This window comes from Citrus clementina, unplaced genomic scaffold (assembly GCF_000493195.1).
Source record: "Citrus clementina cultivar Clemenules unplaced genomic scaffold, Citrus_clementina_v1.0 scaffold_2, whole genome shotgun sequence".
In the NCBI taxonomy this organism is placed as follows: Eukaryota; Viridiplantae; Streptophyta; class Magnoliopsida; order Sapindales; family Rutaceae; genus Citrus; species Citrus x clementina.
Window position 1 is genome coordinate 283806 of NW_006262688.1, and position 13452 is coordinate 297257.

The 13452-nt window shown below is 32.8% G+C and overlaps 1 protein-coding gene across 1 annotated transcript; it reads left to right on the forward strand.

The window, feature by feature from the left end:
• Positions 1–7029: 7029 nt before the first annotated feature.
• LOC18050440 lies at positions 7030–9961 on the forward strand. Its single transcript, XM_006445522.2, has 7 exons — positions 7030–7424; positions 8019–8105; positions 8230–8487; positions 8584–8748; positions 8848–8901; positions 8996–9142; positions 9579–9961. The coding sequence occupies exons 1-7, from the start codon at positions 7233–7235 to the stop codon at positions 9954–9956; spliced, it is 1281 nt and encodes a 426-aa protein (XP_006445585.1). The 5' UTR covers positions 7030–7232; the 3' UTR covers positions 9957–9961.
• Positions 9962–13452: the final 3491 nt, after the last annotated feature.

Here is a 13452-nt window from a genome sequence, read left to right on the forward strand (position 1 = left end):
AGTGGCTTCATCATCCTTAGCTTAGCTGGGTGACTTTTACGAGTCTCGTTTTTAATGAACATTAATTCTAAATAATTTTTTTTAAAAAAGAAATGGATATATCTAAAAAGTGCTTTTTAGAAAGCACTTTCTTCATAAAATTCCCTATTTTTTTAATGCAGAAGTAGAGATAGTGAATCTTCAGCGTATAAAATGTGTGATGGGGCGGAATATGATTAATCATTCATTAGAGTAGAGAAGCACTTTTGGTTTTGGGGTACTAGGCTACCAGCTTAACCCAACAAACACCAATCACGGCACGTGTGGGGCCTTCAAATAACATAATCCCTAAGGCTAGCGAAGAGGCTAGCATTTCTAAAGAATAGATAGCACAATCATGGTTCATGGGTTGATGAAAAAGCAGTAAAAAAGCTTTTAAGGCTCCACCCCGTATTGTGGCTATTAAAAACCTTACAGCACATACATGCAAACACCCTTTTTTGAAAAAAGCACTTTGAGACCAACATCAATTGATCAATAACACGAATGAATGAATATACAATAACCCCATTTGAGAAAGCACTTTGAGGCTACTTTAATTTTTTTGTTTTCCCCTCTTCGTTGATGCTTGACAGGAATGGGCTTCTGGCTTCTTTCTGCTTCTACTTTTTCATTCATGTGGTGCCAAGAAAGGTCAAGTCTAAGCCTTAAACTATCAATTTGGGTATATTATTTTCAAATTACTTCCTTTACTTTTGAAAACATTAAATTACTAGCAATTAGCTGCTGTCCCATAGCCGACGACAACAGTTTCGCAACTGGATCACCATTGCTACTGCTTGATTTGGCAATGACAATTTGGCTGTTGCGAGCAATTTGCTTCGTTCTCCACTGCGATTTTGTTTTTTTCTTCAATTTTTTAATTTATAGGATGGCATTTTCAAAATTTTGAAATGTTAATGGGGAATAGAATCATCATTCATAAGAATGGAAGACTGATTCCCAACCTCTTTTGAATTAGATCAGGATTTTCTATTGATCTGATCATGTACTGAACAAATAATTTAATTACTGATTGGTAGTTAATAAAAAATAAATAAAAAAAGTTAAATCTTACTCATACACTACCACTAAAAGACACATGACAGAAAATCTTTAAAAACTCGGTAGAGCTCAGATCAGGAGATGATCTTATCTCCTTTGAATTATTCTCTCATTCATCATTCCTAAATTGAGATGGGTCTCATGATTCCGATTCCGAATCCTACAATTATTTTACAAAATAAACGTTATCAATAATTTCAATTTCGGATTCTGATTCCTCAATACGGAAAATAAAAACATCATAAATTACTTTTTTTTTTTTAAAAAAAAAAGGGAAACCGCAAATGGGGAACAAGTTGATGATTTTTTTTTCTTGGTTGAATTTAATTAAAATAGGGGTAAATTAAAGTTTCTAAAAATAAAATGAATGATTTCAATATAATTAATTTATGAGGGGGGGGAGTAATGCGAAATTATCGTATATACTTTAGATTATCCTTTGTCTGGTCCAAACCCACCACTAGCAACTAGCAGGGCCAATATAAGAGAACACTTTTTTAAGGCAATTATTAGGTCTAGGAGCACTTGTGTATTAAATAATTAGATAACATGTTAACCACTTTTCTTCTCAGAAATCAAAATACACTTGATTTTGTAATTAGCTTTGTTTATTGAACAAGACATTGATTTTGACATTTGAATAATGTAGATAATACCATACTAATTATTAACACAATTCACCTACGCACACTTCCAATGAGATTTAAACATGACATAATGTCTTTTGGATTCTTATTTTTCTGCCGTATGTATTCATGCAAATATGAAAGCAACAACTTTGAAATTTATCTCCAACGACAAAAATAAAAATTAAAAAAATGGGGAAACCATTGGTTGATAAATAACAAAACTTTACATCAAAACTGCTGTCACATTATATTTTTCATTATCAAAGTTTTTTTTTTTTTTTTTTTTTACAAAATAGCATAGTCTGTAGTCTTTACAATTTTAAAGGTAAATGGAAGTGCGTTGTTGCGATTCCCATGTAGCTTTCGATCGAAGTGGGTTCTAATTATTAGCTAACACGTAACAAATATTATTAGACAATTGACATCATTTTGATTCTTTCGTTAATTGTAACTTTCAATTTCATTTTAATCTCCATTACGAATCCAATCATTTCAACATAAAAAGCATATCTAGGCAATAGTCTAATCTCTAAACCATCATTTTTTTTCTATTTTTTTTTTTTTGTGGGTTTTACACGTACCAATTAAAGAATTTAGTTAGCATTCCAAATTAAATTTACTCAAAGTAACTCATGATGCCACACTTGTGGACTCCAAATGGTACCATTCAAATATGGTTCACATACATTATACTAACCCATAGTGGAGGATCCCACCAAGTCTTTTATGTGCTGCGCTCCAAAATTTTGTTCACGGAACAAAATTGTATGTCCCTAGGAAGCTCACATTCAACCCCACACTGTTTGTCCGGTCGCATGAAAAATTAAAAAAACGAAATGAAATCTTTAGCCCACCTTCTTTTACTCTCTCAATAGTTTATTGTAAAAGCCAACTTTTTGTGTCACTACTTGAAAAGGGTCATTGTCCAAATGTGTATCTAACAACCTCCACAATGCTTTGGATTGAAACTTTTTGCTTGCTTCTTTTGTTTTTTTTTTCCCCTTTCTTGCTAATAAATGATTTTGTATGGGCATGAAGATGAGTTAAAATAGTGCTTCATCCCATTTCTTGCCGACGAAATTAGTAACAAATTTCATGTTGGTAAGAGAGGAAAAAAAACAAATATTACTGCTTACAATAAAATTATAATATTTTACGGAGGTTATTATTATTAAGTTTAAAGAATTGTCAAGATATGCGCCAACTTAATGTTAATAATAAATTCATATATATATGATCCACGAAACCTAGTATAATAATACCCAAATAATTGTAATTAAAATAATCCATTGAATGAATAATGGGTGGATAGATAGTTCTTGCCTTAATTTGTTAGGTATAAAAATTTTGACCTATGCGAAGTTGAGTAAATATCATCTTAGACTCTCGATATGCATGCATTTGTTGTAATATCAATAAATTGTAACGTATCTTTGAAAAATGAAATAAAAACGAGGATTCACTTAGAAGGAGGAGAGGCTAGCTAGCAGCCTAATAAGAGTAGACGAAGCAATAATAATAATGGCCCCAAGATACAGTTTGTTATTCCTTAATAATTGCTTTAAGTGATTCTTGAGCTTTAATGGTATGGGAAGATTATAATTTAAAAGTGGGATCTGATTAAGGTAAATAATATTTTCTCAATCGCTTTCTTTTTAAAACTTTGACAGAAAGTTCACTTTCAGTTTCGAGAGAGAGACATTTATCATCAATTAGAGCGTGTGTATGTGCTTCGGCTTTGAGTTCTCCCCATTATTAGAATTACATTAAAACATTCAAATGCAAACTATGCAACCTAATTAAATGCTGCTGCTGTGCTGATATAGCTAGTGACATTTAACTACTACTAACATTTGATAAATCCACGAAAACAGAGTGCTGTAATTGTTCCTAAAATTGTTTACTTATGAGTTAGGAACTTAGGATTGCAAGATAGAAAACCCGTTAAGAAGCTATATTATATATGTTTTACTTTACGTAAAATGGTAAATGTAAATATGAAACAAAAATTACCGATAATATGTTTTACTTTACATGAAATGGTCATAATAACTATTTTCTTAGCCGATCTCAGCATATATTTAAGGAAGATAATGATAGTCTCTTAGTTTTTTTTTTTTTTTTTCCTCTCATAATTTTATGAGTGGCCAAGATTGAGTTTTAAATTTTGATACTGACAATCGCGACAACTTTTTTCATGTTATTTGCAATTAGGTCTTAGTCTTTTTTACTAAATTTAAAAATTTAGGAGATGTTATAACTTATGAGATAAAAAATTAGGAGAGAATCCTAATCTATTTGAACATTTTCGCAAGTTCCCCCCTGCCTTGATAAATGATGATTAGGTCCTTAGTATATATATTTTGTGATAGGCAAGGTCCTCAGTATTTTATTTGATTATAAACACATTCTAATGTTTGAAAAGAATAACAACTTAAGTCCCACTAACTAATTTTCATTCAATAGTCGTAGTGCCATCTAGTTCACTTTGTAAAATTTCTTTTTTTTTTTGAGAAGTTGTAAAATTTCTTAAGTAGAAACAAAAGATACGAGGTTAGAATCCCTCTCATATCGATAGAAAATAATTAGCTCAATTCACAATCTAATTTTTATAAATATTAACAAAAAAATCGTATATTTTCATTATTATTTGTAATTTTAAGGGATCAAACTGTGATGTTGATTCATGTTAAAATGAAATTAACTGAAATAAAATTAATTTGTAATCAGAGACCAATTTTACCCTCCCTATTGTCACAACATCATAAAACTACTACTCTTAATAAAACTAAACTAAAACATTGAGGATGCTGGTGATAATATCCAATCATTACTAGTAACCCATTTTAAATCAATGATGACCGTTGCCTTTTTCCCTTTTTTTTTTGTTTTTAAATTTTAAACCATCCACATTGGATTCTCTTTCTGATTATTACCGTTAGTAGTTACATTTCCCTTTTTACCCTTCTTAGTACTTCGCGCTCGCTAGGACTGCTGATGCTGCTCGCTCACGGGTGCGCTTTTGCAATGCGCAATCAAAACTCACGTACACGTGTACGGCTGCTGATGCATCCACACGGGTTGGTGCAAAAAGACAGATTGCGTCCACTTTTTGTTGTTCGTCTTGTGAGTAATTATTATTCTTCATCTGGTTCTGACTGTTGCGACGTCAAGGAGACCCGCGGGTGAGGATAAATATTTAACGGCGTTAAAACGGGCTTGACGGCCTTCGGCCTGTTTGTAGTTTTGCCTTGAGATTAACGACAAGGGAACAGACTGGCGCCATTTATTGGGAAAACGTACTTCTGTTTTCGCACTCGACAGTGAAATGACCAATTTACTCTTCCTTTTGTACATTACGTGACCGAAATACCCTTGTCCAACCAAATCCACTACAATTTTTTCTTTTTTTTTTCCTTTTTTTGAATACAACTACAATTTTTTTCTTGAATCAATATGAAAAGTGAAATCTTAAAAAGAATATAATCTTGAATACTATTATTATATATTAATTTAAATATATTGTAGAATATCTATTGCACGTTTTGGCATATTTGAAAATAAATAAGATATGGAAGCTTTACATTACTTCATAATTAAAACCACAATCCCATCAGTGGATTCTTGCCATTATTTTCTTTCACCTTATTCCATTCAATTGCCTTTTAATTAACTTTCTTACCCAAAAAAAAAAAAAAAAAAACTAAATGTGCTTCACAAAAAAGAATCATGAACTGAACAACAAATGGGCAATTAATTGGTTTCTGATGAAGATGTTTTCAATGGAGAAATAAAATGGAAGAAGAAATATCGCAGTGTGAATGGTGGTTGGTACTTGGTAGAGACGACTAAGGGTCGAATTTGAGTTTTTACTCCAAAGTTCCTTTAATTAGCAAATAGCAATTATGGGCGGTGTTGACTGTATTATATTTAGAACCAAGAGTGTGTACAACATTTTCATATTTTAATTGATGTGTTTGGAAACTTGGTGCTCTTTCAGTAATTAAATAATAATACGCAAAAGCATATAGAATATGAATGTGAAGCATCTTCAACATGTTTAATACTTTGTTTCTACAATTGTAACCCCATTTAGTCTCATTAACAATTATATCCTACACTCGTATAGTAGTATGTGTTAATTAAAAAAAATTTATGCATCAGGAATTATAGCAGAAGAAGAATCTTTGTCTAAACTATCCGAAAACCCAAAAAAAAAAAAAAAAAAAAACATTATCGTGGTTGAGACGTCACGTAGTATATGATTCGTTATGTGATATTCTTATTCTCCCACTAAAATAATTTGTGGTGATGGAATTTTTTTTTTTTTTTTGTTTCCTCTTTTCTTTGATTCCTTTTTAGTGGTGTTTAAAATTATTTAATTTCACTATTCAAATCACTAACATGAAATCACTTAAAGATTAGTGTTTGGTCCAACTAACAAATTCAAGCATTTCATATGATAAGAGTGATAAGAGGAAGTGAAATATTCATCGTCTTTAGAAAAATGGGTTGAATCTTGAAAAAAATATTATGTTGAGAAAAATTAGACACAATTGAAAAGAAAATAGTAGGGATTTTTTTTATTTAAAAAATTTGTCTAAACTAAAGTAACTATTAAAAAGAAAGAAAGAAAGAAAGAAAAAAACTCTGGAGTAAAATCATTATAAACCTACCCCCTAAATTGACTTACATAGACAAACAAATCATAATCATGTGAGAAAATGAGGTTTTAAATTAAAAATACCTACCATGTCTCTAACAAAAAATGACAAATAGGAGAAAACATCCCTAACTAATTAAATTCTAATTTGTCCTGCATCATTATCACAATAATCACCCACAAAATCTCATGGTGTGTATAATTAAGGAATGGGATCATGATTTAGGGCATTGAAAAGATTAAAGTTGGTAGAAATTAGACCAAAAATCAAGTGGGCAAATTGGTCATATGAAATGGGAATCAAATTTTGTGAATAAAAAGATCAAATAATGAGAAAACCAAGACTTGTTATGTGTCACATGGGGACCCCCCAAGAAAAAAGCCTTTCCGAAACGACAAACAAAGGTCATGTGAACACTATACACTACGCACATAATTTTTAATAATTAAATTATTTACCTTTAAAATTCATTTTATATTAATAATATGTAAATTTGTGAATTGACCCCAATTTTTTTTTTAAATCACCTTTTTCCTAGATGCTTTTTCAGTCCCCTTTCTGCCCCTACTCATGCAAACTTTTTTTTTATAAAAAAGAATAATTTTGTTTAAAAAAAAGGGAATAAAGAAGAGATTTTTGGAAAGAGAAGTAATGGCAGCAGTGGCCACTCTTAATGAGAGAAAAAAAGTGGGATAAAATGACAAAGAAAGAGAGAGAGACTGGACTTTTGTGAAAACAAAACCAGACCCACCTCAAAGTTCTAGTCTTTAAGCTCATTTGTTATGTTAATGGTGAGCGAAATTACATGCTCTCATTAACACTAAAGCTCTGAACTTTACACCAAAAAAAAAAGTGTATGTTTTGTGTGTGTGGGAGTTCAGCACAAGCAAATATGGCAAATAGAGGAGGGTTATTAATGGTGTTCTGGTTATGGTGTTCTGTGATCTCTATAGCCTGTGCTGCTAGATTGGGCTCTGAGTCAAGGCAGAAACTTGAAGTTCAAAAGCACTTGAACCGCTTGAACAAATCCCCGGTTAAAAGCATCAAGGTTTGATTTTTTTTTCCCCCTTCATCTGCATCCTATATTCTTTATTTTACTTTCTCTCTCCAAAAGTCTCCATCTTTTCATTCTTTTTTGTCTGTTTGGTTGGTGGGAAAGTGAGCGAAAGTGCAGGAAAGTAAAAGGAAAAATGCATTTTCTTTGAGGCTTTTGTTCATTGTGTTTTTGGGTATATATGAATAAGTGTAAATATTAGTCAATAATTGTTTTTCTTTAGGCATTGGTTGGGTAAATTTTCTCTCCTTTACTACATTTTGATATAATCATGTTAGCTTGAAAGAAAATTGGGGTTTCAACAAAAAAATAATAATAATCTTTGGGTGAAAGCTTAGGTTATTTTTTTTGAAGAAGCAATGATTTTTTCTGATTTATTTTTATTTTTTCTTCTCTCTCTGTGCAATGATTTTCTTTTTGGGAGTTATTAAAGCTTGAGGATAAGAAAATGAGTTCATAATGATAAGTTCAATTTCTTTTTATGATTTGTCAGAGGCCAAGTACACCATTAATGCGACTTTGAAAGCAAATTCTTGAACTATTTAAAAGCTCTCGCATTTTAATCTTGTGTTTCTTATGTTTGAACAGAGCCCAGATGGAGATATTATTGACTGTGTTCACATCTCTCACCAGCCAGCTTTTGATCATCCTTATCTGAAGGACCACAAAATCCAGGTTTATATTTTTTAATCCTTTTTAGCCTTCTTATTCTTGTACAGATTTTTTTTTTTTTTTTTTGTGTGGGTTGTGTGTGTTGTTGATTTTGATTTTGTGTTGTGGGTATGTTTGGTTTCATCAGATGAGGCCTAATTACCACCCAGAAGGGCTTTTTGATGACAACAAAGCGTCTGCAAAACCCAAAGAAAGAACAAATCCAATCAATCAGCTGTGGCATGCAAATGGCAAATGCCCAGAAGGAACCATACCGGTAAGAAGGACCAAAGAAGATGATGTTTTGAGAGCAAGCTCAGTTAAACGGTACGGGAAGAAAAAGCATAGAAGCATCCCTCAGCCAAGGTCTGCAGATCCCGACCTCACCAATGAAAGTGGCCATCAGGTATAGAAAGTAAAACAATTTTCAATTTCTCGCCAACTTTTTATGTTGCATAGGTTGTTAAATCTTTTGTTTGTTTTCCGTTCTTGGGGTGATTAGCATGCGATAGCTTATGTGGAAGGTGACAAGTACTATGGAGCCAAAGCCACCATTAATGTATGGGAACCCAAAATACAACAGTCTAATGAGTTCAGCTTGTCTCAGCTTTGGATTTTGGGAGGTTCGTTTGGTCAAGATCTTAACAGCATTGAAGCTGGATGGCAGGTATTATTTCTTTGCTCCTATATTGGCCAATAATTGAAGGACGACTCAATTTTTATACTCAAAATTCTTATTTTAATACTTGGATGTGTATAAAAACAGGTCAGCCCAGATCTGTATGGTGATAACAACACAAGGCTTTTCACTTATTGGACTGTAAGCTCTCACATAACTTTGTCATTTCGTTTTTAATTGATTGTATTTTTACTAATTTCCAGCTGCAATTTGATTCTTTGTAAATTTATTTCAGAGTGATGCATACCAAGCCACAGGTTGCTACAATCTCCTTTGCTCAGGCTTCATCCAAATCAACAGTGAAATAGCAATGGGAGCAAGCATCTCTCCTGTTTCTTCCTACAGGAATTCTCAATATGATATCAGTATACTTATCTGGAAGGTAAAAAGATAAAATAAAATAAAATAAAAGATAATTTAGTAATAAAATCCAGCTACATATATGTTCATTCAAATCCAGCCTTGTATGTTTTTTATTATTCCCAGATCACATTTTTAAGATTTTTTGTGGACCCATCATAAAATAATGGGGGTGAGTCCTGCCAATTTACACGTGACCATCAGTGAGAATGTTGTCCTTTTGTTAGTGTGCTTACAAATTGTATATATAAAATTGAGTGGTGAGGATCAGAATTCAGAAACATCATTGTGACTCAGATGCTGCCAATTTTTGGCAGCATCTTTTGGTCACAGAATTACACTGCTGCATATAACATGACTATTCATTTTTACACATGTTAGGACTTGTGTTTAATACTAAGCTTAATTAAGCTTATGGTTTAAGTGGTAACTAACAATATGGTTGCGGCGGTTTGTAGGATCCAACTGAGGGGCATTGGTGGATGCAATTTGGAAACGACTATGTGTTAGGCTACTGGCCTTCATTCTTATTCTCATACTTAGCAGATAGTGCTTCGATGATTGAATGGGGAGGCGAAGTAGTGAATTCGGAGGCAGATGGTCGGCACACATCAACTCAAATGGGCAGTGGCCGCTTTCCTGAAGAAGGTTTCGGCAAAGCTAGTTACTTCAGGAATGTACAAGTAGTCGACGGCTCAAATAACCTCAAGGCTCCTAAAGGCATTGGCACTTTCACTGAACAATCCAACTGCTATGATGTTCAAACGGGCAGCAATGGAGATTGGGGCCATTACTTCTATTTCGGGGGCCCTGGTAAAAACCCCAATTGCCCTTAAAAAAAGTGAAAACCCCCTTTTACCCCTCTGTATCATTCAACCTAGTGTAACCCCCCCCCCCCCTCCTCTTCTGTATACCTCCTCCTTTTCACTGTTAGGTCGGGTTAGTAACATGTGACCTTATTATTATCGTCTCTAGTGAGAAGTTTTGACCTTTTTTTTTTGTCTTTTACCTTGAAAGAGTCTCCATGTAAGTTGGTTGGGGATATGTGGCCAAGTTTCTCCAAGCTTAAAGAAACAAAGGCCTTTGTTTGCTCTCTCTCTCTCTCTGTGTCTCTCTTGCTCTCGCTTGTATTCTATTTGTTACGAAACTCCTTTCTTGGAGTGGTCTGTTAATGAATGAATGAATTTTCTTCCTCCATTTTTTTTATTTTCCCCTAATATTTACATTTTAATTAGAATGATTAGAAGTCTGAATTTGCTCCCAAAAAATTAAAAAAAGCACTCTGTTGAGCAAGCAAATTTTGGGATGTATGCATGTCTATCAAATATTTTAGTTTCCCTCTATTTTTGGGGGGTGCCGTGTGTGTTCATGGCTAGTGCCTAGTGGTAGTGGTGGGATACAAAGAATAAGCATATGATTTATCTAAAAAGATTCTTGATGATGAGAAATGTGCATGTGAGTGGATGACACAACTTTTTATCACTTTTTTTTTGGCCCCAGTGAAGATGCCCCACAACTTTTTCCATTTTCTTTCAACAAAATCAACTGCGCATCCTCCACTGCTTGATTCCTTTCCAAGTTCTCCAATTTTTGCATGGATTCTTTGGCCAAAAGGGTCTCTCAAATCCAGTAAGATAATCATGAACAATTTGGACGATCTAGGTCATTTTCACCCAACCACCTTCAACGTGATGATGGAAGACAAACATATGTAGCTATCAAATAATCAAATTGGGAGGTGATGAGCTAATTTACAGCTGTGTTCCACGGTCACTTCTAGGTCTGTAGCTACAAGAAGAAGCTGGTATTGGCGCATTGATCGACACAGATACGAGTTTTTTCTACACTAAAACACAAAACTTGTAATTATATAACAATTATGTTGTTGAAAAGCAAAGATATGCTAAATGTTACCTAATTGGTGTTTGTTGAGTATACCATATGATAATGATATAATCCACCCATTGACTTTTAAGAAAGTTTTTATCTGAAGTTTTGGCTTTTGATGCCTGATTTCTAGTGCTTTCTGTAAAGCTTGGCTGCTCAAGCCCATCTGCCCATATTTTGGACCTTTGGAATCACATTTTTTTGATCCAAAAGGCCCCTTTTAGTCGTTCTCACGTGAACATGATTCTCCAAATTTAAAGGCATTCTCCTCCTCATGTAAACATTTTTTTCACTAGGTATTGGTGCGTTTATCAATTGGTAATTTAAAATTTTTAATAAATTGAAAAGTCTATAACATCTTGAGGTTCACACTTTAGAACGGCGTAAAAAGACGGCGAAACAAGACTAATGATAGAAAGCATAGCATGTATAAGAATTTTTTCTTTTTTTTTCAAACGTGTTTTATATATTTGGAGCTACGAAAGATATCTTAATAATGTCTTGTACTTTTTTTTTTTTTCCATTCGTATCATTTTCAACTCAAATTAAACCCCCAGTTCAATAGGTGGAAGATATTATTCTTCATCTATGGTGGGTGATGCTTGGCAAATTTAGGTCATTCATAAATGAATGATAATCTGGAGATGCCAATAAGGTAAATTTGAAGATAGTGATTTGGTTGTCTTGGTGTATTTGGGCTTTAATGCCCATTTATTCTTTTACATAAATGCAAATCATCAAGGAGTCATTGTTAACATACTTGTTTTAGTTAATTATTGAATGATGAAGACCATGAAAATGACCTGGATTTTCAGTAATTTACTACTAAAGTGGTATTAATTTTCACTAAAATTGGTATGTTGCTAAAAGCCAATAAAAATGCTCATCTCTTTTGACTTTGAATATGAGATTTTAAAAAATCCATGGCAATTAGCAAAACCAATAAAAGTCTTCTGATTCCCATGTTCAAGTTTCAAAAGCACCTAAAGTTGATTGGTTCGCCCATTTTGAAGTACGTTTCCATCCAAATATAGTGAGGTCTTATAATTTAAAACATTTTAAAACATATTTTATAACATCTAATTCGAACAAACATAATTATTATTTTTTTAAGATCTTACAGATATGTGGTAGTACTTTTCAACTAAATAATAGTAAATTTTTGAGTTTCCGAGTCCAATGATAAAAGGTGAATGCGAAATAATTATTAATGAATGCATTTTAGTGCATTTTTACTATTTCCTACAGAACTTGAAAGTATTTAAAATCTATAAACTTAAAATACACAAAACCATGTTCATAAAAAATAAAGAAATTCAAACCCTAATTTGGGAAATCACATGGTTGCTCCTAAAATACGGTTTTACCGATCAATTGGGATTGGAAGTCAATTCTCATTTGAATATATAAAATAAAATAAAATACCCATCTCCACAATTCTTTACCTAATTAAATAAAGTGATGTTTGAAGACACAAATTCTTCACCTGCTTAAATCAAGAAATTAAACCTCATGTCAACAAATTGACCTCTTAATTGCTTATTATATACTTCAATGGACACAATTTTTTTTTAAAAAAATTGAGCTTATAAAATAAAATAAAATTTAAAAACCTCAAAAAGAATTCTGACTTTGACGTACGGTTCCACCTCCAGTAGTAACCCACCACGTGTCCAATACTATCGTGTCATTGGTAAGTGTAACCCACGCGCTCAACTAGAAGAGGCTTTGTTACTCCCATTCAGACACAAAGATAACTTCCTATCCAAAAAAAAAAAGTTGTTTTATTATTTTAAGTCCACTGTTTCTAACTTTACTAAATTTTCTAGTCTTTAGCTTCTCCTTCTCTCTCTAAGGAGTAAAGACTCAAACTCTCTCTAAAACCAAAAAAAGTTCATTTTTTTACTTCACATTTCTCACACATACCAGTAGGGTTTTAATCTTTACTCTCTCTTTTTCGCTCTCACAAATTATCAAAGAAGATAAAGACAAACCCCGAATCAAAATCACCCAGAACAAACCCTAATCAAAGCTCACTCCTTTTTTCATAATCAAAGCTTAGCTAGTAGTGGCTTTCAGAGCTCAATTATCTTGCTACAAACCCTAAAACCCATAAAGGAATTACCCCATTTTGGTCTAATTTAATCGCTCAATTTGCACATTCAAGATGACCCATTTGTGCTGAATTCAACATAATGTTGTTGCCCATCAAGCCCGCTTGAGTCAAGTAGGTAAATTTCTCATTTGTATTGCTTCACATTGCTTTACTCTTTGCTGGGTTTGAGTTCATTTGTTGAATTATGCCTGTTTTGTTTTTGTTTAATTTTGATGCCTTGTTATGTATTGTTGTTTGGATTATATTTCATTTCGTTGTCTTCACATAACGTGTTCTTATCTGGGGTTTAATCGATTGTGATTATTTTGGGTGATGACATTTTGGCTAAC

What these genes read in the sequence shown, in the direction of transcription:
- LOC18050440 (XM_006445522.2), top strand. Translation starts at nt 7,233, where the DNA reads ATGTTTTGTGTGTGTGGGAGTTCAGCACAAGCAAATATGGCAAATAGA. An exon ending in GCATTGAAGCTGGATGGCAG is followed by an intron (nt 8,749 to 8,847) that starts GTATTATTTCTT and finishes GTATAAAAACAG; the next exon opens with GTCAGCCCAGATCTGTATGG. An exon ending in TCAGTATACTTATCTGGAAG is followed by an intron (nt 9,143 to 9,578) that starts GTAAAAAGATAA and finishes GGCGGTTTGTAG; the next exon opens with GATCCAACTGAGGGGCATTG.